This window comes from Malaclemys terrapin, chromosome 3, assembly GCF_027887155.1.
Source record: "Malaclemys terrapin pileata isolate rMalTer1 chromosome 3, rMalTer1.hap1, whole genome shotgun sequence".
Classification (NCBI taxonomy): Eukaryota; Metazoa; Chordata; order Testudines; family Emydidae; genus Malaclemys; species Malaclemys terrapin.
In genome coordinates this window covers 81383530-81405295 of record NC_071507.1, presented here as the reverse complement: position 1 = coordinate 81405295, position 21766 = coordinate 81383530, and the positions used below count along the sequence as shown (strand labels likewise).

The window sequence follows — 21766 nt, the reverse complement described above, 5'->3', positions numbered from 1 at the left end:
TGACAGCCTTTTATGATGAAAAAACTGGCTCTGTGGATATGGGGAAAGCAGTGGACGTGATATAACTTGACTTTAGCAACGCTTTTGATACGGTCTCCCACAGTATTCTTGCCAGGGAGTTAAAAAAGTATGGATTGGATGAATGGACTATAAGGTGGATAGAAATCTGGCTAGATTGTTGGGCTCAGCGGGTAGTGATCAACAGCTCGACGTCTAGTTGGCAGCCGGTATTAAGCAGAGTACCCCAGGGATCGGGCCGGTTTTGTTCAACATCATTATTAATGATCTGGATGATGGGATGGATTGCACTCTCAGCAATTTCACAGATGACACTAAGGTGGGGGGAGAGGTAGATATGCTGGAGGGTAGGGATAGAGTCCAGAGGGACCTAGACAAATTGGAGAATTGGGCCAAAAGAAATCTGATGAGGTTCAACAAGGACAAGTGCAGAGTCCTGCACTTAGGACGGAAGAATCCCATGCAGCGCTACAGGCTGGGGACTGACTGGCTAAGCAGCAGTTCTGCAGAAAAGGACCTGGGGATGAGAAGCTGGATATGAGTCAGCAGTGTGCCCTTGTTGCCAAGAAGGCTAATGGCATATTGGGCTGCATTAGTAGGAGCATTGCCAGCAGATCGAGGGAAGTGATTATCCCCCTCTATTTGGCACTGGTGAGGCCACATCTGGAATATTGCATCCAGTTTTGGGCCCCCCACTACAGAAAGGATGAGGACAAATTGGAAAGAGTCCAATGGAGGGCAACAAAAATGATTGAGGGGCTGAGACACATGACTTACGAGGAGCGGCTGAGAGAATTGGGCTTGTTTAGTCTGCAGAAGAGAAGAGTGAGGGGGGATTTGATAGCAGTCTTCAACTACCTGAAAGGGGGTTCCAAAGAGGATGGAGCTCGGCTGTTCTCAGTGGTGGCAGATGACAGAACAAGAAGCAATGGTCTCAAGTTGCAGTGGGGGAAGTCTAGGTTGGGTATTAGGAAACACTATTTCACTAGGAGGGTGGTGAAGCACTGGAATGCGTTACCTAGGGAGGTGGTGGAATCTCCATCCTTAAGAGGTTTTAAGGCCTGGCTTGACAAAGCCATGGCTGGGATGATTTAGTTGAGGTTGGTCCTACTTTGAGCAGGGGGTTGGACTAGATGAGCTCCTGAGGTCTCTTCCAATGCTAATCTTCTATGATAGGACACTTTATTGCATGCTACCCTGCTGGAGGGCCTGTACGGAGTAGTGTGGCATCAAGGACTGTGATTTTTATTGTTTCCCCCCTCCTTTATAGAGCCATTTATAGAGACAAAAGAGCACTGACTGAGGCTTTTCTTCTACTTAGGGTGACCAGATGAGAGGAACAAAATATCGAGACATTGTGGGGGTGGGAGGGGAGGTCTGCGGGTGGAGAAAAAAAAAAAAGCCGAGTGCTGCCGGCAGAGCGAAATATCGGGACAAATTGCGTCCCGACCAGAGATTGGTTGGGACGCAGGACAAACACTGAAAAATCAGGACGGTCCCGATTTTATTGGGACGTCTGGTCACCCTACTTCTACTCCATTCAGGAACCAAATCTAAAGAAGTCCAGATTGTCGCATTATTTTGGCTCCCCCCCATAAGATTGCCATCTGTCCAGGTTTTCCCAGGATTGTGGCTGTCCCAGGGGCTCTGTAGGGTTCCCAGGACACGCTGCCCCCTGCCCGGTTTCATGGCTAAGGACACGGCGGGGGCTGCAGTCGCTGGGGGCGGGGCTGCGTCCCGGGGCTGTTTGCAGCGGAGGGTTTTCGCGCTGGGTTCTGTGGCAATAAACAGCGCCCAAGTGCAGCGGCCCCCGCGCGGCGAGATCGGGGCCTCTCCCCGGGCTTTTTGCTTTATCCGCCCTCCCACCAGCTTCGCCCTCATTCAAGATGGCCACCATGGACAAGCGCAAGGGGAGCTACTGGCGGAAGTGACGCATTATGCGCGCGCCGGAGCAGGGCGCGGGGGCGGGCTGCAGCAGGTGGGGTCGGCGCCGCCGCCGGGTCTGTGCAGCGGCTGGAGGGAGCCGGAGCGGCAGGTACCGAACCCCCCACCCCGGGCAGAGCCGGCGGGGCGCGTGTCTGGCGGAGCCTGGGCAGCGCTGCGGGAGGCGGGTGTGTTTCTCCCCCTGCCCCGGGCAGGGTCCCGCAGCCGCCGCCTGGCGCGAGGGCCCCGTTCCCAGCCAGACTCCGCGTCCCGAGCCTGTCCCCATTGCCCCGGCTTCCTCCGGGTCGGGCCCGGGCAGCGCCCGCTTCTCCCGCCGGGCTGCACCGGCCACGCTTCGTGCGGGGCGGCCCGGGCCCAGGCGCGGCCCCTTCCCGCCGCCTGGGAGCGAGCCCGGCCGTGCCGCGCGGAGGCCGAGGTCAGACAGTCAGAAATGGGGTCCCAGCCCCGAGCTGAGCGCGGCCTTTCTGGGGCTTTCCTCGCACAGGCTTGTCGGAGAAGTGCCGTCTTGTAAAACCCGTCGTGTGCAGAAAAGAGAAGCTGCGCTTCTTTCTGTACGGCTGTTACCCGGCCCTTCCCTGGTGCTCTGGCCTTCCTGAGCCTTTTGGCGTGGCTAGGAGGGATGGAGACGGGGGGGGGGGGGGTGTGACACTGATGAATTCAATGTCGTCCCGATAAACCAATCACTGTAGTATGTTGGCAACAGTAATTCTGATTTGGCCCGTGCCACAGACTCCCTTGGTGTGATGTTGGGCGAGTCACTAAACTGCCTTGTCTCTTTCCCCATCTGCATAATGGGAACAATGCAGTATTGGAAAATCAGCCTCACCCAGCAGCCTGAGGAGGAGGTTAGTTATTTGTTATCCAAATAATATATCCTGGGGTGTTCATGCTTGCCCTTATAGCAAAAGGGAGGGCAAAGCAGGTTTCATTAGTTTTGCAAGGTTGGGGTAACACAATTCAGTATATTATTAGGTTATTATGAAGCTTATTGTTAAGTGCTTTGAAGATGAAAAACGGTATGCAATTGCTAAGTATTATTACAGAGCCAAACCTCCCGTTGAAGTTAGTGGGTTATTCTTCTATGAGAAGTATTGGTTCAGGCTCTCTGCAAGTACATAAGTTCCATTCATGTTTAAACTGCTTCTCTTCGTATGCATTATTTTGTGTTCATGCATAGTAGTACTAAGGGGGGGAAGCTCAGTGGCGCTGAAGGCACGGTATCCTCAGAAGTCCCCTTGCCTGTGGAATTTGTTGCTCGCACAAATGTAGCTGAACTCAAAACAGGCCATATTTACACTGTGTTGCAAGACATTGGTCTAGTCTTTTTACTAACTGTGGGTCAAGGAATCCCTGGTTTAAAAAACAAAAAGCAGCTGAACAGGTTTTCTTCAAACTTTCGAAACACTTACCTCAGGGCTAGAAATGAGTCGGATTTCAGCCCAACAGGTAATTGTTTTAGGAAGCTGAAAGTTATTAGAAGTGTTTGATAGGGGCTATCCTATTTTAAGCTTCTAACTGCCTTGTTGTTAGTGCAGCACTGCCATTTGGGAAAATCAGAAGATTGCTGTGTGGATTAAAAAGAGATGCATATATGTCAATTGGAAAACCCCAATTTTTTTCTAACTTTTTTTCTCCTCTGTATGGTGCATGTAATTCTTTGGTGAAATGTCTCCGTGCTTCATTTTTTTTGGTCTGGAGTTGGCAAAGGAGACCTTTTTCTTTCTGATTTTAATGTTTTGCTGTTAAATCATTTCTAGCAGCTCAGGCTTCAAGAACAATCCCACAACAACAAATGAATGTACAAGCACAAGGACTAGAAATCTTGGTATCAAGCTAGTGAAGTTCCTGTAGAGTAACAAAATAATTTTAAAAACATTGGTGCCATTTCAAAAAAATCAGACCAAACTCTACCCTCAGTTGTACTAGGGCACTCTGACTGAAATCAGTTGAGTTGAACTGGTGCAGTTGAGAGTAGATTTGGGTCTGCTGTGTTTTGGAAGCACTACTCGATATATGATGAGCTATAAATATCAAATTCACTTTATTTAGTATCTTGGTAAAATTTGTGCAATATTTGAGTATCTCATATTAATTTTAATGCTAAGATGTAATCTTTTAGTGGAATATTAAGACACAATTTTAATATTATATGAATAAATCTACAAACAGATTTCTACTACATTATGTTTAAGGCTTAAGTAAAACATATTAAGTGTGTTTTGGTGGCAAAGTTTGGAATCGTTATAACTAAAGGCTTGGCCCTGTGAACACTTAGGGCATGTCTACATTAGAAATGCTACAGTGGCGCAGCTGCACTGCTGTAGTATATACACCAACTACAGCAATGGAAGGGGTTTTTCCATCGCTAGTAAATCCATCTCTCCAAGAGGCAGTAGGCAGGTTGATGGAAGAATTCTCCCGGTGACCTACTGCTTTCTACATCAGGGATAGGTGTAGAAAAGGGGAACTGTGTCTTGGGTGTGAATTTTTCAGACCCCTGAGCAATATAGCTAGGTCAACCTAACTTTCTAGTGTAGACCAGCCGTTAGGCATGTGTGTAGTCCCACTGAATCCAATGGGTCTGTTCATGTGAGTAAAGTCACACACATACATAAGTTCTTGGTGGGAGTGAAGTTTCAAAGGCAGCATAATGTGCACAAAGAACTATATTTAAGGACTGCTATGTTACATGGCAGCTGGATGTAATCATACAAGTTGTTTTAAACATATGGTTATCAAGAGACTACTTTTTCCCTTTCAGGTTTTGGACTGTATTTTAGACTTACTACACAGACTTTTCTGGAGCTGATGTTTTCATAAATCTTCAAGAGTGGCTGAGAAACTAGTTGCTGGAATGCTTTAGGGGGAAAAAACCCATGAGGGTGTGGAATTACTTTTATTGAATTGGTGGAATTATTTCTATCCCGACCAAAGACGTAATTGGAATCATGGATCAGAACAACAGCTTACCACCCTACGCCCAGGGGTTAGCATCCCCTCAGGTAAAAAAAAAAACAAATTATTTCAAATTTACTCATGAGATGAATTTCTTTGTAAAAGAGATTTCAGTGTCTTGAGTAACAATATGGATGCTTATGGATATGAAAGATTGTTTAGAATCTAGCAATATGAATGTGCTTATTTGCTAGAGAAGGGTCTAATATTTGTTGCTTTTGGAACTACGTTATATGATAACAGGTACTAGGATAAAAAGTAGTTGTAATCTCTGGAGTATTGTCCTCCATTTCACCTTCAAACATGTAAATTATATTTTTTTGTTTTAAATTAAACTACAATTTCATTGCAATTGGGTTTTTAACAGTATTCTCATTTTCAAGATGTTGAAGTACAATTATTCTACAAATACCAAATTTTCTTGTGTGAATTGCTTATCTAAAACAGAAGAATATTAATAGGACACTAAAAAAAACCAAAACAATTGACAATTAACTAATTTTTAAAAAAAGTCCACTTTGTGGTAAAGCCCTCTTTCATGTGCGCACACACGAGAAATTTCTTCAGGGTTTTTCTACTGCCCTGTTAATGTTTATAAGGATCTTTTCAGTATGGAAGAAACATTCATTCTTTGATGTAATTCCATTGACTTTAACGTAAACGTGTTATGTAATGGAAAGGGTGAAACTGATTATTCAGATACAGTGTAAGCAAATTAAATAGATATATTTTTGTAAACTTAAGGTTTACATGAATGGAGATTTCAGAAATATATAAATATATGGAATTCTCATTCTTTATTCTTGTTTAGATTTAAGTAAAACAAATGTTAAGTCCATTTTAGTGGCAAAATTTGAAATAATTGAGCCTGGAGTGCCCATCACCCCCAAATATCACTGCAGTTGGCACCCCAATTAGTTTCCTTGCTCAGACAACTGAGCATTAACTTGACATGAGCCTGAACTCCCTTTTAATTTCTGGAGGTTCTCTCCAGGTCACATTTTGAAGCATACCTGCAAGGTGCTATGAGGAAGCTGCCACTGCTAATGCTGTATCTCTTCTTTTTATAAAAGGACAACTTCAGTCTCCAGGGCTTTTAAGTAGGCATTTTCCGCAAGTGCCAAATTCACTGAGTTTGTTTCCTTTTTTGAAGTGAGCTATTAGACGTTAGCATATTCTTCAGCTATTAGACGTTAGCATATTCTTCAGGAAAACAAAGCTCCGGAGTATATACTGAAGAGAATAATCCTTCACTAGCTAGTGGAGAGGAGTACTGGACGGGATAATTTAATGGAGATAAAAATAGTTCTAAGTACTGTGCAGTAAAATGAGCTTCTAAGGCCTGGCCTACACTACAGAATTAGGTGGACGCAAGGCAGCTTATGTCGACCTAACTGTGTAAGTGTCTACAGTAAAATTTCGCTCCCGCTGACGTGACTGCCCTGCTAGGCTGACTTAATACTCCACCTCATGAGAGGCATAGAATCAATGTTGATGTAGCTAGGTCGACGCAGTGTCAGTGTAGACACTGTGTTGCTTACAACGACTGTTACTGCCTTTCAGAAGCTGTCCCATAATGCCTCACACTGACTGTACAATCAGTACAAGTGCTCCTGGTGAGGATGCTCACTGCTGACACAAGGAGTGTAGTGTGGACAAGCAAAAGTGATTTAATTATTGCGGCAGTGGTATGCCAGCATATATTAGGTTGACATAATTTTGCAGCGTAGACATGTCCCAAGAGTATTAATTTTTAACAAATCCCCACTCTAGCTGGAAATGTACAAACCACCATTCTTGTTCTTAACCTCATGCAACAAATGTTTGATTTTTCTCATAAAAGTAAATGGACTCGACTGACCTCAAACTTTATTCTTTATACTCTCTTCTTTAGGGTGCCATGACTCCTGGAATTCCAATTTTTAGCCCAATGATGCCCTATGGCACTGGACTGACACCACAGCCTGTCCAAAGCAGCAACAGTCTATCTCTTCTGGAGGAACAGCAGAGGCAGCAGCAGCAAGCAGCACAACAGTCCACATCACAGCAAGCAACACAGGGAACATCCAGTCAAACGCCACAGCTCTTCCATTCACAGACTCTTACTACAGCTCCTTTACCAGGAACCACGCCACTCTATCCCTCTCCAATGACTCCTATGACCCCAATAACGCCTGCAACACCTGCATCTGAGAGCTCCGGGATTGTGCCACAGCTGCAGTGAGTGTACTTGGTATATTTTTTATTATACAGTCTCTCCCTCCCATACAATGAGCCTTTAAAGATTTAGTGACTTATATGATTTAAAACTTCTGTTAGCGTGGTGGTTCAGTAGTAGAAGTGGGACTTCTTGCTGATCTTTGTTAGCCATATATCTAATATGCACTGGGTTGGGCTGCTTAATGTCATCCTATGTCATTTGCAGAAAAGGACCTAGGGGTTACAGTGGACAAGAAGCTTGATATGAGTTGACAATGTGCCCTTGTTGCCAAGAAGGCTAACGGCATTTTGGGCTGTATAAGTAGGGGCATTGCCAGCAAATCGAGGGATGTGATCATTCCCCTCTATTCGACATTGGTGAGGCTTCATCTGGAGTGCTGTGTCCAGTTTTGGGCCCCACACTACAAGAAGGATGTGGAAAAATTGGAAAGAGTCCAGCAGAGGGCAACAAAAATGATTAAGGGGCTGGAGCACATGACTTATGAGGAGAGGCTGAGGGAACTGGGATTGTTTAGTCTTCAGAAGAGCAGAATGAGGGGGGATTTGATAGTTGCTTTCAACTACCTGAAAGGGGGTTCCAAAGAGGATGGAGCTAGCCTGTTCTCAGTGGTACCAGATGACAGAACAAGGAGTAATGGTCTCAAATTCCAGTGTGGGAGGTTTAGGTTGGATATTAGGAAAATCTTTTTCACTCGGAGGGTGGTGAAGCACTGGAATGGGTTCCCTAGGGAGGTGGTGGAATCTCCTTCCTTAGAGGTTTTTAAGGTCAGGCTTGACAAAGCCCTGGCTGGGATGATTTAGTTGGGGATTGATCCTGCTTTGAGCAGGGGGTTGGACTAGATGACCTCCTGAGGTCCCTTCCAACCCTGATATTCTATTATTCTATGTCTTCATGTGGTAGCTTTATAATACTGTAACTGTTTTTGGCTATATGCAGTTTCAAAAGTCCAAGAAACCGGGAGTGAAATGTAATCTGAATTGACAATCTAATATGTCAAAATACATATAACCGTTAAATATATTCTCAGCTGTAACCTATTGAATGCTTGCATATTGTGACTGTTTTTAAAATAACCTCTGTTTCCTGGTTATACTAGTTTATTAATGAGGCTTATTAAAATTGAAAATGTAAATCTAAAGTGGAAAGGGAATTAAAAGAGGAAAAAACCCTGTTAGTCAACTATAGATGGAATTGTCCCTAATATCTTGTCTTATTTTCTAGTTGACTACTGAGTATGAGTTTATGTTCAGGGAAGAAAAATTTAGAATTAGTTCAAGGTATTGGGTCTGAAAATCTTTTTTCACTGTACTTTGCAATAAAGGGAAAACACTAATTAAAGTCTTTATTTAATGGCAATTTATAGAAAAAGTGCCAGTGGGCATTTTGTACTCAAAACAACCTTATTTTTGAGTGCAGATGACATTATAATATGCTGTGATATAAATTCAACTTGGCTCTCTAAATTTAACAAAAATCCTGTGTTTTTAACTGTTGAGAGAGAGAAGAGAACCTTGTGATACCTGGGGAAAATGGAGAGAACTTTAATATACTTCAGTTTGATCGTTGCTACCACCCCTGTGCTAAAATAATATTTGGTGTAAATCCATCACAGTCAATAGCGTTCCCATAGGTGTATCTGACCCAATCAAACATGCTTGAACAGCAAAATCTCAGTATCAAGTCATGTACAGTTTAAAAAAAGAGAGATCCCAGGAATCCTTCATTAAATCTAGCCTTACCAACTAATCTCTCTAACTTGTCTTCAGGAATATTGTGTCCACTGTGAATCTTGGTTGCAAACTTGACCTAAAAACCATTGCGCTTCGAGCCCGAAATGCTGAATACAATCCCAAGGTAAGAGATGTATTAGATTTGAATGGGGGACAGACTTTTCACTAGCCATCAATGAAACAAGTTTAAGTGTAGTCTACACTTAAAAACTTTGCTCGTAGAGCTATACTGACAAAACCCACCTATTGTTGTTGATGTTTATATGAGGGAAAAAAGACGTTATAAAAAGAGCTTGCCAGTACAGCTTATATTGGTTCAGGAAGTGAAATAGGTTGTACTGGAAAAAGCGTTTTTATACTGGTATATCTGTGACTACACTGGGGCTTTTCCTGGTATAGAAACATCACCCGCTCCTCCCTCCTTCCCCCCCACCCCCAAAATTTACACCCCCAACCAACATTGCTAGATTGGCAAAAGCTTCTTGTGTAGACCTGTCTGTAGTAGTTTAAACAGTGCTTCCTGCTCTCAGGGGTTCCTATGTCTCCACCCCCTACTTCTTTACCATCTCCATCCTCAAGTGTAATTGTAGAGTCAAATGTATTTGTTTCCATTGTGAGTCTGTGTAGTTCAAAGCCAAGAGCCATGGCTTTTTAGAGCGTCTACACCAGCCGTTCTCAAATTGTGGGTTTTGGGGCCAAAGCCCCACTACCTGGGACGGAAGCTGAAGCCCGAGCCCCACTGCCCAGGGTTGAAGCGAAAGCCTGAGGGTTTCAGACCTGGGTGGTAGGGCTCAGGTTACAGGCCCTCTGCCTGGGGCTGAAGCGCTTGGGCTTTGCGCGCCCCCCCCCCCTTGGGCTTGGGCTTCAGTCCCTCCTCCTGGGGTCATGTAATAACTTTTGTTGTCATAAGGGGGTCGCAGTGCAATGAAGTTTGAGAACCCCTGCTCTACACTATGAATTGACAATGTTTGAGCACAGTTGTTAACATGGCTGGCAACCAGTCCCTCCCAAGCTTCACTTCTCTTTTTGGTTCCGTGATATTCAACTGAGATTTGCATTATAGTAGCAGTCAAAGGAGCAAATCAGGGCTCCGTGGTGCTAGGTGCTATGCGAACCCATAAGAAGACAGGTGTGTCAGTTTCAGGGCAACTGCACCTGTATATTCCCCCCCCCCCCCCCCCCCCCAATATGGTCCGCCAAGGGCACTGATTTACAGGTTTCCAGTGCCCAGCCATCAGGCCTTCTGGGCAGAGACCGACATCTCACTGCATTCTGACCAGGGTTTTTAAGACTGCACAGCTCCCTGATTTACACTGATATCCCAGCAAGCCAGACTGCCTACACGCAAGCACTGGCCTTTTTGCTGTCTCTTTGATGGGTATGACCAATGTATTGCCCGCAGTTATAGTTTGCCCCACAGCTCCTACTATGCTAGTACATTTATTCTTAAGGAAAAAACATTTACAGAGAAAACATAACAATAAAAGAACTAAAATACATGCTAAAAAGCTTACCAGAGGTCACTGCCTAACCTAGGGCTCTAGTATGTTTTAGTCCTTCAGAACCCACAACTGGGTTTTCCACATAGTTACAAGTTCATCTGTCTTAGATCCTGAGCCAGAAAGCAGACTGGGCAGACCAGCTGTTCCTTATACAGATCAGGCCTTTGATACTGGCCTTTTGCAACAAGTGATCAGCCCCATTCCTCATGGCATAGCTTCAGAAGGCTGGGTTTTTGCATAACTGGCACTGGGGAATTTGCATTAACCTCTCCGTCGGGATTCCCTAGGAAATCTATTTAACGCTTATTGTCCCAAATGTCCATACTTGTCTGGCATATTTTCAATAGTGTTTTAAACTCCCTGGTCTCACATCTGTCACATCTTTCCCCCAGAGAGGTTACATACAATCCCAGCCCACAGTAATGAATAAACTTAATACAATAAGGTCAATCAAGGATGTTTCAGGAAATTGCTGTATCTGTTACAACAAGGTCCCTGCTCTGAAGGCCTTGTCTTCACTAGTGTGAGGTAGGGAGTGTGTCTAAAAATGTTTATTAGCTAATACACAAGAATGGCCATACTAGGTCAGACCGTTGGTCCATCTAGCCCAGTATTTTGTCTTCCAACAGTGGCCAGTGCCAGATGCATACACAACCCATCTGAGGATGTAGCTCAGAGGTAGAGCGCCTGCTTTGCATGTATGAGGCCCTGGGTTCAATCCCCAGCATCTCCAAATTCTCTTTTCGGAGGGATGGATAGCTCAGTGGTTTGAGCATTGGCCTGCTAAACCCAGAGTTGTGAGTTCAATCCTTGAGGGGGCCATTTAAGGATCTGGGGCAAAAATCTGTCTGGAGATTGGTCCTGCTTTGAGCAGGGGGGTGGACTAGATGACCTCCTGAGGTCCCTTCCAACCCTGACATTCTATCTTTGGAGGGAATGAACAGAACAGGGCAATTATCAGGTGATCCATTCCCTGTCATCCAATCTTAGCTTCTGGCAGTCAGAGGCTTAGGGACATCCAGAGCATGGGGTTGCATCCCTGACCATCTTGACTATTGATGTATCCTCCATGAACTTGTCTAGTTCTTCTGTGAACCCAGTTATAGTTTTGGCCTTCACAACATCTCCTAGCAAGAAGTTCCATAACTTGACTGTGTTGTGTGAAGTACTGCCTGATGTTAGTTTTAAACATGATGCCCATTCATTTCTTTGAGTGACCCCTTGTTCTTATGTTATGTGAAGGGGTAAATAACACTTCCTTATTCACTGTCTTCATGCCATTCATGATTTTGTAGACCCCTCTCTAAACTGAACAGTCCCAGTCCTCTTAATCTCTCCTTATATGGAAGTTGTTCCTAATAATTTTTCTTCCCTTCTCTGTACCGTTTCCAATTTTAGTATCTTTTTTTTTAAGATAGGGCACCCAAAACTGCATGCTCTGTGTGTCTATATATATATATATATATATATATATAGACACACACACATACATACATATATATATACAGAGAGAGAGAGAGGGAGGATGATATTTTCTGTCTCATTAGCTATCTTTCCTAATGGTTCCTAACATTCGGTTAGCTCTTTTAACATGTGTTAACAGGGCAATTAGTATTCTACCATGTTAGCTGGTAGGGGTCAATCATAGGCACTTTCCTATAGTTTACCCTCTACCAAATAACTCAGGTTAAAATACAAATTTCCCTGTTTACACTAGGGAGTTGGTGTGTGTATGTACACTCCTTCTTTCCTAATGTATACATATCTGAAGGATATACAGTCTTAATTAAAGATAGTACATGTGAGTGATTTTAACAAACCGCAAGAGGGAGGGAGGCTGATGGGACAAGAGTAACCTTAAAGACCAGGTTACTCAAGTTATATACACACTTGGGTAAGAAAGTGTCTATAATGGTGTGGTGGAAACTCTCTCTCTCTCCACATTCTAAGCTGCTGGAAAGTGGGTGTTGCTGTTCCTGGACAATGATCGGGAGTTCCATCTTCCATATCATTCCGGGGAGAATACATGTCTGTACTTTAATCCTTCTGTTCCATCTATCTGCTGGAGAAGAAGCAATGCTTTTTCTGTGCTTCACTGCCACCCCAGGGACTTACGGATGTGCAGGGTTCTGCCCCTCCCTCAGCATGGAGTGGGACGGTCTCAGTTACTTCACCTTCCCTCCAATCTCCATTTTTGGGCCTTCTTACTTAGTAGTTCCAGTGTCCTTCTGAGCTGATGTTCAGAGGTGTCTGATGAAGCAGCAAAACTATGGCAGTATCCTGATTTTTTTTTTTTTTTTTTTTTGGTCCATTTTGCTCTTGTCCACAAGATTCTGAATATCCGCAGTAAAAGTTGGTGGCTGTAGTTTACTTTCTCTTTTCTACAGCTTGGGAAGCTCTGAACAGCAAGTAGAGGACCTGGAGCTGTCCTTTAACTGAATCAGGAAAATATAATTGTTCATCTTTTGTACTCATTTCTTGTTAGGAAGGTTCTTTGCAACTACTTTAAAAAAAAAATTCATATGAAAGCTTAAATGTTGCAGAATTGATGTCTCTTGCCTTGGGCAAAAGTTCCTACTTGGTAGGAAGCAACTTGGCAGGGTGTGTGCGGATTTTTTTTTTTTTTTTAAGGCCCTGGACAAGGAAAGTGCTAGTTTAAATTCTAGTCATAGAACAATAAAAGCACACATTTATGTAAATTTGAGATGGTAGCCATAGTTGTACTATAGCTTATTTCCATAAAGGCAAAAACATTAGTTACACAACCACATGTGAGTGGGATGTGACTTCAGCAAGAGTAGTTTTGGGCAACAGCAGGATGCTTGTGGTTTTTAAGGTAGGTAAGCTATGTAAAGTTTGAACTCGGTAATCAAGACGAATCATCAGATTCCCTAGCTGGGAGAAAGTTCAGGGTGTAACAAATCCCTCTATCATCAAAACAATCTTTATCAAACTTTATTGTTTAATCTAATCTAAAAACCTTTTAAGGAATTTATAGTATCTCTAACTTTCAAGCCATTCATCTGCATTTACAAGGAAGTATAGTGTGGTTGTAGGATAATAGCTCCACATTAGATTGGGCGAATGATGGTTTTAAATTGAGTTGGGATATTAGCATGAGCAATAGGCCCAAGGTATGTGACCAAAAAGAATGAGCTCAGGAGAAAGAAGAGTTATGTTGTGACCCTTCAAAATAAGGGTGTTATCTTATTTAAGGTTTGGGTTGAAGTAATAGAAATAAAACACAGTTAATTGGGTACCAGGTGCAGTAAATAATTGGCTATATAAGAAACTGCTTCATTTGGCCTTAGCTAAGTTCTGATCATTGGCAGTGACATCACTTGTTTGTTAAAGGGTATAAAAAAGTAAACTCTTAAAGCGGTTCATATGTTAATACCTGCCTGATCAAGTTGGAGGTGACCAATATGGATCTAAGCACCCCCAGTTTAGTCCATTAGTAAGTACCTTGATCAAATGTTTTGTTACTGCTTGGATGTAGTAAATTGCTTAATATTTAGGCATTTTAGGCATGTTTAGAGTAATTGTATAAATACCATTTGGCCTTTAGATTTAATAAAGGAATTTATGGCTAAATTAATGTTGTGGTAATACTCTGCATAAATAATAATTAAGCAGTGGTGTTGGAAATAATTTTCCTAATAATTTTATTAAGGTTTACCACAAGTCAGTTTCCACACAAGCATTCCTTTATTAAATCCAAAGGCCAAATGATGCTGGTTACAACCAAAATACAAACATAAGCATATCTACACACCCATATTCTATACCCTACCACAATGCAGTTAAGTGTTGTCTAATATACTCACAATCGGATCACACCTGGGAGTCCCTTCCTTTCATGGCATGGTTCCAGAGGGTTAAGGAAAAGCTCTGACAAAACATCTAGAAAGCCTTGCTTTTTTTATACATTATAACCAACAACTGACAGAATTGCTGGTTATTAGGCCTTAGCTGAAGTCAGCTGAAGCAGTTGAGGGCTTCACTCTGCTTTTATTCAGGGTTATTTCCCTTATCTCACTTTCCCATATTTTTCCCAACTACTGGACTAAGCATTTCTAACCAATTATTTACTGCACCTGGTGCCCAGTTAACCATGTTTTCTGTTTTTCCCAAATGTTGAATAAAATAATGCTGGTAATTTGCGAAGGGTCAATACAAGTTTAACGCAAACAATCCTTCTGATGAGTTCATTCTTTTTGGTCACATGCTTTAGGCCTGTTGCTCATGCCAATATCCAAACACAATTTAAAATCATAGTTCACTCAAATGTGGGCCTAAATTCCTACACATGGAGATTAGAGCCCAGAACTATGACTATTGATGCTACTGGTGTATGTTTGCAGTAATTCAGTTGACTTCCATTGACAAGAATTGGTTTCTACCCATAACATAACCAACATTCTGAAGTTGGACGATCCTTCAGTTTCCCTGTTTTAGTTTCTCATCAGTAAAATACAGATGTAAGAGTTGTGTACCTTGTAAGGGTGTTGAGGCTTAAAGGACAAAATCCAACGTCTGTCTGGAAATTATTGGTTGTTACAAGCAATGTTAGGTATAACTGAAAGATTGCAGAGAGCCTGTTCTTTTTTCACATAATTTACGTGGTACATTTAACAACACACTGTGTTCCCTTTTTATAGTAAGATTTCCTCTCTTGTTTGTATCGATCTTTCACACACTAAAATAAACGTTTTAATAAAAAAAGGAAAATGTGATTATAAAACCACATTTTTGCGGGGTTGGGGGTGTGTGTCAGGCATAGTATTTAAAGCTACTTTTCATTCATTTTTAAAAATTGTTTAGATCTAAAGTTGACAGCTTTCAGAATTTAAGAAGGCTGTGTAAGTGGAAAGTTGGTTAATACTGTTTAAAATTTGGTTATGCATTTATTTGTATAGAATTCTTCCAGCAATAATATCACTAACAGCTTCAAGTTATGCATTTCAGCGTTTTGCTGCTGTCATCATGAGAATAAGAGAACCACGTACTACTGCACTTATATTCAGCTCTGGAAAAATGGTGTGCACAGGGGCGAAAAGGTTTGTGTAACTGTAACTTGTAACTGCTCATTAATCAGCTTGTAATTCAGGATCAGTTGACCATTCCAGTCTACAGTGTTTGCTGGCACTGAATATATCTTGACATACAAGCAAGCTGGCAGCCCAGACACTTCTTTCCAAATAACTGATTAAATTAGAACAACATTTTTGGTGCATGTGCCATAGTCCGAATGGGGTGCAGCCTTTAGAAACTTCTGTGGTTTCACCTATTCTCATTAAAACAAAACTCTCATTTTAAAAATGGAATGTTACAGGCACAGAATTGTAGGTGTGCACTAATGCCTCTTGAGAAATGTCCGACTGGGTGGAGGAGAGTGAGAATAGGAGAGCGATTTGACTTCTCAGTAATTTCCCTCATCCATCCCAAATCAATCACAATGACCCTCACAGATTCCCATGTTCAGAGAGACACCCCTCCTCCTGGAGCTTGTCAGTGCTTCTGCACTGGCCAAAGGGGATCCTGTAGAGCAGTGGTTCTCAAACCTTTGTACTGATGACCCCTTTCACATAGCAAGCCTCTGAGTGCGACCCCCGCTTATACATTAAAAACACTTTATATATTTAACACCATTATAAATGCTAGAGGCAAAGTGGGGTTTGGGGTGGAGGCTGACAGCTCACGACCCCTCATGTAATAAACTTGCAACCCCCCTGAGGGGTCCCGACCCCCAGTTTGAGAACCCTTCTGTAGTGAAGTAAGATATGCTCTTTCCATATGCAATCTGGGCAGAGCATGATACCTGAACAGTGTTTCCAGTGCTACCCTCTGATTTTTCCATTAGTATGAATGCATGGCTTAACAAAACGCATGATGCATTAAATCCAAGCAATGAGGGTATTATATTTTTTCACCAGCCAATAACTAAGACACACTATGTAATACTGATAGCTAAGTGACTTCCTAGAGAGAGTATTAGGGTTCTTCATGGAATAAGAAAGCATTGAAAGTATTTTTATAACTTTCAAATGACAATGCACATATTGTTGAATATAAAATTCCATTAAAAGGAAAAGCCTAGTTTAGGGATTTTCTTCAGCTTTTTCTTTAAACTACTTGACTTTAATGTTTAGCTTTAACAATATGGTTTACCTCTATTGTGTTTTGATGAATGTCTAGCTAGAGATATGCAGTGTTGTGGTAGCTGTGTCATTACCAGATTAGAGAAACAAGGTGGGTGAGGTAATATCTGTTATTGGACCAACTTCTGTTGGTAAGGGAGACAAGCTTTCGAACTTACACAGAGCTCTCTTTATTGGACAAAAGTCCAATTAAAAGATATTAACCTCACCCACCTTGTTTCTCTAGTTAGAAATATAACATATACCCATTTTTACTGTAAAAACTAAAGACTGAAGGAATTTAATTTACTAAGTCAAATCACTGCTTGGATAAGGCATATATGTGTTGTCCAACTTTTGTAACTGGCTGCCTTTCATTTCAAGAGATCAAACGTTTGGGCTCTACTACTAATGACCGAGGGCATCTTTTTAGTTTGAATTTTTTACCCAAATTTAATTTTAATGAAGCATTTTTTACTATTGACTTTAAATCATGTTTAAAATCATTTAAATCTTGAATGAAAACAATCCATCCTGTCTGGTTTCTACACTGACTGATCACTGATGTATGTGATTTTAGGCACTTAACCAGTGCCTCAGATTCCCCATTTGTAAAACTATCATATTTGCCTTATAGAGCAGCAGGGGGTTAATGTGCTGAGCACTTGATGGTGAAGAGTTCTATTAGGGTTTATATTTATTTGCTTATATCCGAGATACTCAGACTGAGGCTCGCGAGCCACAAGAGGCTCTTTAATGTGTCTCCTGTGGCTCTTTGCAGCACATGATATTAAAACAGGGTGTGATTTAATTAACCACCAGTCAGGCTGCTTTTACTATGTTAACCAATTGTAGTTGATAAAATAAGTCATTTTGATGTGAGAATAATATATATGTATATAAAAACTAAATATTTCCCTTCATACTGTTTAAATATTAATATATAGTAAATGAAACCATGAATTCACCCTACTGTGGCTCTTTTGGGTAATCTTGATAGCTAATTTGGCTCCTCAAGCACTGAGGTCTGAGTACCATTGGCTTATATAATGCTCATCACTGCTTCTGGATGCTTTACAGAGATTTAAAAATACCGTATATACTCTATCATAAGCTGGTTCATTTATAAGCTGACCCCCCCGCGGCCTCCCCCCCCCCCCCAAGATGGATAAGTAAAAATGGAAAATTTTTATAACCCTTTCATAAGCCGACCCTATAATTCAGGGGTCAGCCGCTGGTGGGCCGAGATGGTTTAACCTTGATCGTCCGCAGCCACAGAGGTAAACCTAAGTAAACAAAGTGTCCCGGCACGCCAGCTGCTTACCCTGACAGGCTGGGACAGCAACTGGTGGGGAAATTTTTTTGGGAGGGAGAAGCTCGGAGTCAGGGAAGTAACCCCTGTGACTACTCCCCACATGACCCCACCCCTAGCCCGGGACCTCCACACTCTCCCCATCCCATCCCTTCCCACCGTATCTGGGAAGGATGTCTCTGGTCTGGCTGGAGCTGCTCCGGCAGGCTAGGCAGCGTGGCCAGTCTGCTCCGGCGGGCCAGATCAGGCGGCGCAGCCACAGCATGGTCCAGCAGGCTGGGTCGGGCAGCACGGCCGCAGCGTGCTCTGGCGGGCTGGGCAGCGCGGCCACAGCCTGCTCTGGGGGGCAGGGCTGAGCGGCGCGGTGGGGCTGCAGCCTGCCAGTCCCGGAGCTGCAGTTGCTTCGGAAGCTGGGGGGAGAGCAGCATGGCCAGAAGCAGGAGACTCTGGCCCTGCCTCTTCCCTTTTGGCTGTGCTGCCTCTCCTTGCTCCCTCTGTTGGGGGGAGGGGCTGTGTCCCACCTCTCCCTCTCTATACCCGCTCATAAGTCGACCCCCTTCTCTGGTGCTTCCCTTTTTTACTAAAAAAAATTTGTCTTATGAATGAGTATATATGGTAATTAAAATAGACCTAGACCCAGTGGCCAAGAAAGAAGCTTTATTCTGTGAAAAGAAGAGCAAAGAACAACCATCCAGAAAGGAAGAGCTAGTAAAAAGGAGGACAAAATAATCAGACTAATGAAGTCAATTGTCTGGTTTTACTAGGCCTTGTAGACTACGGGTGGGTGGGGAGAACAGGACTCTGGCGGCATACTGAGAGGGATTTGTACAGAGTGAATACTTTTATTGTTAATTACATAAACTATAAAGACCAAAGTGTAAAATAATTGTTTTGAGGCTTCTGAAAGGATATTAACAAGATAGAAAGCAATGTTAGTAGTTGCTAACAATGTATACAAGCATTTTGACATACAACTTTACAACTCCTCATTCCCTTCAGTTTTTCCACATATATATATTTATTTGCTTTTTAAAGCTGGTCATTTCAGTGATACTTACATGAGGGAATACAATAAATGTCTTTTCTCCCTTCAGCGAAGAGCAGTCCAGATTGGCAGCAAGGAAATATGCCAGAGTTGTTCAAAAATTGGGCTTTCCAGCAAAATTCTTGGATTTTAAGATTCAGAACATGGTGGGAAGCTGTGATGTGAAATTTCCTATCAGATTAGAGGGATTGGTACTTACACATCAACAGTTTAGCAGGTAAATAAAACAGCTTAATATGATTCATTATTGCTGAATACTTGATCTAGTGATTTCAAAGGGTGTACTGTATTGGTTAGATTGGGCGTATCCTACATCTTCATTCTTCTTGTTCCTTTGCCTCTGGTTTTGTCAGCCAGATGCTAATCCACCACAAATGCCTTCCCCACTAAATCTTTGTGGAGCCCCTTCCTGGTCAGTAAGTTTTGCAGTATTGTACGTGGAAACACAGGCAGGTGGAGCTGCCTGCAACCATGCAATTCTGCAGGGAAGTTGTCAAGCACAAAATGACCTCAAATGAACGAAACAGAAAAGACTGGTATATCGTAACATTCAGTATTGAAAGGGCAGTAAGAATAGCAACATGTAAAATTATCTGACTAATTTAAACAACAAAACACTGAAACCTTTTATTCACTGTATGTGTTTTTGTCCAAAATAGATGAAAGAACATGTTTAAACAGATATTGGGTCATTTTATCTGAGCCAACATGGGAAATCATGGACACTTAAAATACTAGCTTAGAAACTGAGACATAAGTTAAGCAATTAAACTTAAGTCATTTAATATTTAGGCTTGCACTTCTTCTAGCTAATTCCTTGTGAGTATGTTTAACTCTTGGATACCTCTGGTTTTCAGGCATCAGTTACTAGTGCTAAATTATGCCAGGAAAAGCCAATTCTTAAACACCCTTCCCAAAAAAAGGTGGAGGTGGGATAGCTGTTTTCTGTTGCTAAACATGAGAAGAGGGAATCTGATCAACTAATGTCAATTTCAGATTAGTTTGTTTGTTTGCTTGACCTTCTCTCTCTTTCCTTTCAGTTATGAGCCAGAGTTGTTTCCTGGCTTAATCTACCGAATGATCAAGCCAAGAATTGTCCTGCTTATTTTTGTTTCTGGAAAGGTGGTTTTAACTGGTAAGTAACCAAGCCAACAATATTGATGCTTTTAACAGTCTAGGGTTAGGCTACAACACCAGGAGCATACATCTTTCTTACTAAGGGTGTCTTTAGAATGCTAAACTACACTAAATGAAACTTCAGAATTTAAAACCTTTCCAAATCAGAGAAGCATATTATTTACTACTCAGTTTGTTGGCATGGTGGACATGCTGAGAGCAAAAATGGGTTATACACTATCCTTATTTTTACACTGTTATAAAAGCCTTTCTTCTGAATAAAATATGAAGTTATAACTCATGTTTACATAAGGAAATGCCTACAGGAAATCTCTAAACTACAAATATTCAACCCTCAGGTATAAATACAGTTTTACTCTATTGGAAGTGTGAAACTGTATTCATCATATGAAGTACGTGATAATAGAAAACAAGCCAACAAAAATGGTAAATCTAAAGCAATCCCAATAGTGTAGGGAAAGAGGGCAAACAGGGAAGAGAGTGTGAGAGATTGGGAGCTGCCTCATGTGTCCAGTATTTGGATAAAAACTAATAACTAATTGTGAAACATAAGTATGTGTTAACTTTCAGAAAATGTACTTTCTAATTTTTCTCTGTTTCTAGGCGCTAAAGTCAGAGCAGAAATTTATGAAGCATTTGAAAATATATATCCTATTTTAAAGGGATTCAGAAAGACAACGTAACAGTTTTTACATACTTTCAAAGAAATTTTTGGGGTACATTTCAAAAGGTATTGAGTATGGATGGCACAGTAGTAACAAGAGATGGACTTTCAGTTACAAACTGCAACACCAAGACTTGGGAGTGTTTTCCAGTTAGTGCCTACTTCCCTGATACTCATGGGAAACTGTTATTTTTATGGATTATGTCTACTGAGTTACGGTGAATTGCTTTATTGAGCTGTTCTTGGAGCAACTCTTTCAAGTTTTATTTATATTTTAGCTTTTGATTAATTTTAATGTCAGTTCTTTTAGGCACCCACAAATTGGTAAGTTGGTTTGAGACAAATGCAACCATGCCACCCCAAATGTATAAACCACTTCAATTGCTGTGTTTTAACTTTTTCATAAATGTTTTTTATAATCTTACTTCAAAAGTTACAATTTTAAAAGTTTTTTTTTTTTCCATTTGTAGAAATTTTTTTCCCCCCCCGCCAGACATTCCCTCTTTCCAGTGTTCAGCAGGACAGAATAAATTTATTAATGAAAATGGCTGGCTGTATATATTCCCCTTTTTTGGGAAACGAATGTCACGTTTTTTCAGCTATATATGTATATTAAATACTGTTTATAAAACTATGGGAAGACCCTTAATGACTTTTAAAAAGTAACCCTGCTTGACCTTTGCTGCTGTTAATGTGGTAAGTGCATGCTGTAGAAATATGTAATGTACTGAATACTTGAGTCTCTTTTATATAACTTTCTTAATAACAAGCCAGTATTAAAGCAGTGCATTTGCCATGTGATTTTTTTGACCCTATTTTCTCAAAATAGTGATTCCACCCCCAAAATCTGGTTTGGTTATAAGCAGTTGGGTATTTTAGACACCAGTATTAACATTCTGATTTCACTGGGTTTCTTGAATATTTTTTACTTTGACAGAATCTTCTCTTCTGCCTAGTGTTAAAGACTTTTAGTATGAAGTCACTAATCAGTTTAGGTCCATGTTCTGTTTCATCTGAATGACACAATATTTGTGCAGACCAAATATATAGCTAATGCTTGGCTGAAAATGTGAATTGAAATCTTGCTTTAAGTGGTGA

General features: G+C 41.7%; 1 protein-coding gene and 1 non-coding gene across 4 annotated transcripts; both read left to right on the top strand.

The window, feature by feature from the left end:
• Positions 1-1982: 1982 nt before the first annotated feature.
• Positions 1983-21469, top strand: TBP (TATA-box binding protein). Of its 3 annotated transcripts, XM_054023017.1 has the most exons (9): positions 1983-2053; positions 2769-2807; positions 4724-4964; positions 6812-7137; positions 8905-8992; positions 15339-15430; positions 18917-19084; positions 19908-20002; positions 20608-21469. In XM_054023017.1, exons 3-9 carry the CDS (start codon positions 4911-4913, stop codon positions 20685-20687), a joined length of 903 nt encoding a protein of 300 aa, XP_053878992.1. In that variant the 5' UTR covers positions 1983-2053; positions 2769-2807; positions 4724-4910; the 3' UTR covers positions 20688-21469. The 3 variants fall into 3 exon arrangements, with proteins under 3 accessions (XP_053878992.1, XP_053878994.1, XP_053878993.1); XM_054023019.1 differs by lacking the exon at positions 2769-2807; XM_054023018.1 differs by lacking the exon at positions 1983-2053 and having other exon boundaries at positions 2692-2807.
• TRNAA-UGC (transfer RNA alanine (anticodon UGC)) lies at positions 11032-11103 on the top strand. Its single transcript has one exon. It is a non-coding gene; the product is annotated as a tRNA-Ala (tRNA).
• Positions 21470-21766: the final 297 nt, after the last annotated feature.

Bases quoted from the DNA above. Each gene is read 5' to 3' on its own strand.
- TBP (XM_054023019.1), top strand. From the start codon at position 4,911: ATGGATCAGAACAACAGCTTACCACCCTACGCCCAGGGGTTAGCATCC. The intron at 4,965-6,811 runs GTAAAAAAAAAA...TCTCTTCTTTAG, and splicing joins AGGGGTTAGCATCCCCTCAG to GGTGCCATGACTCCTGGAAT. The intron at 7,138-8,904 runs GTGAGTGTACTT...ACTTGTCTTCAG, and splicing joins GGGATTGTGCCACAGCTGCA to GAATATTGTGTCCACTGTGA.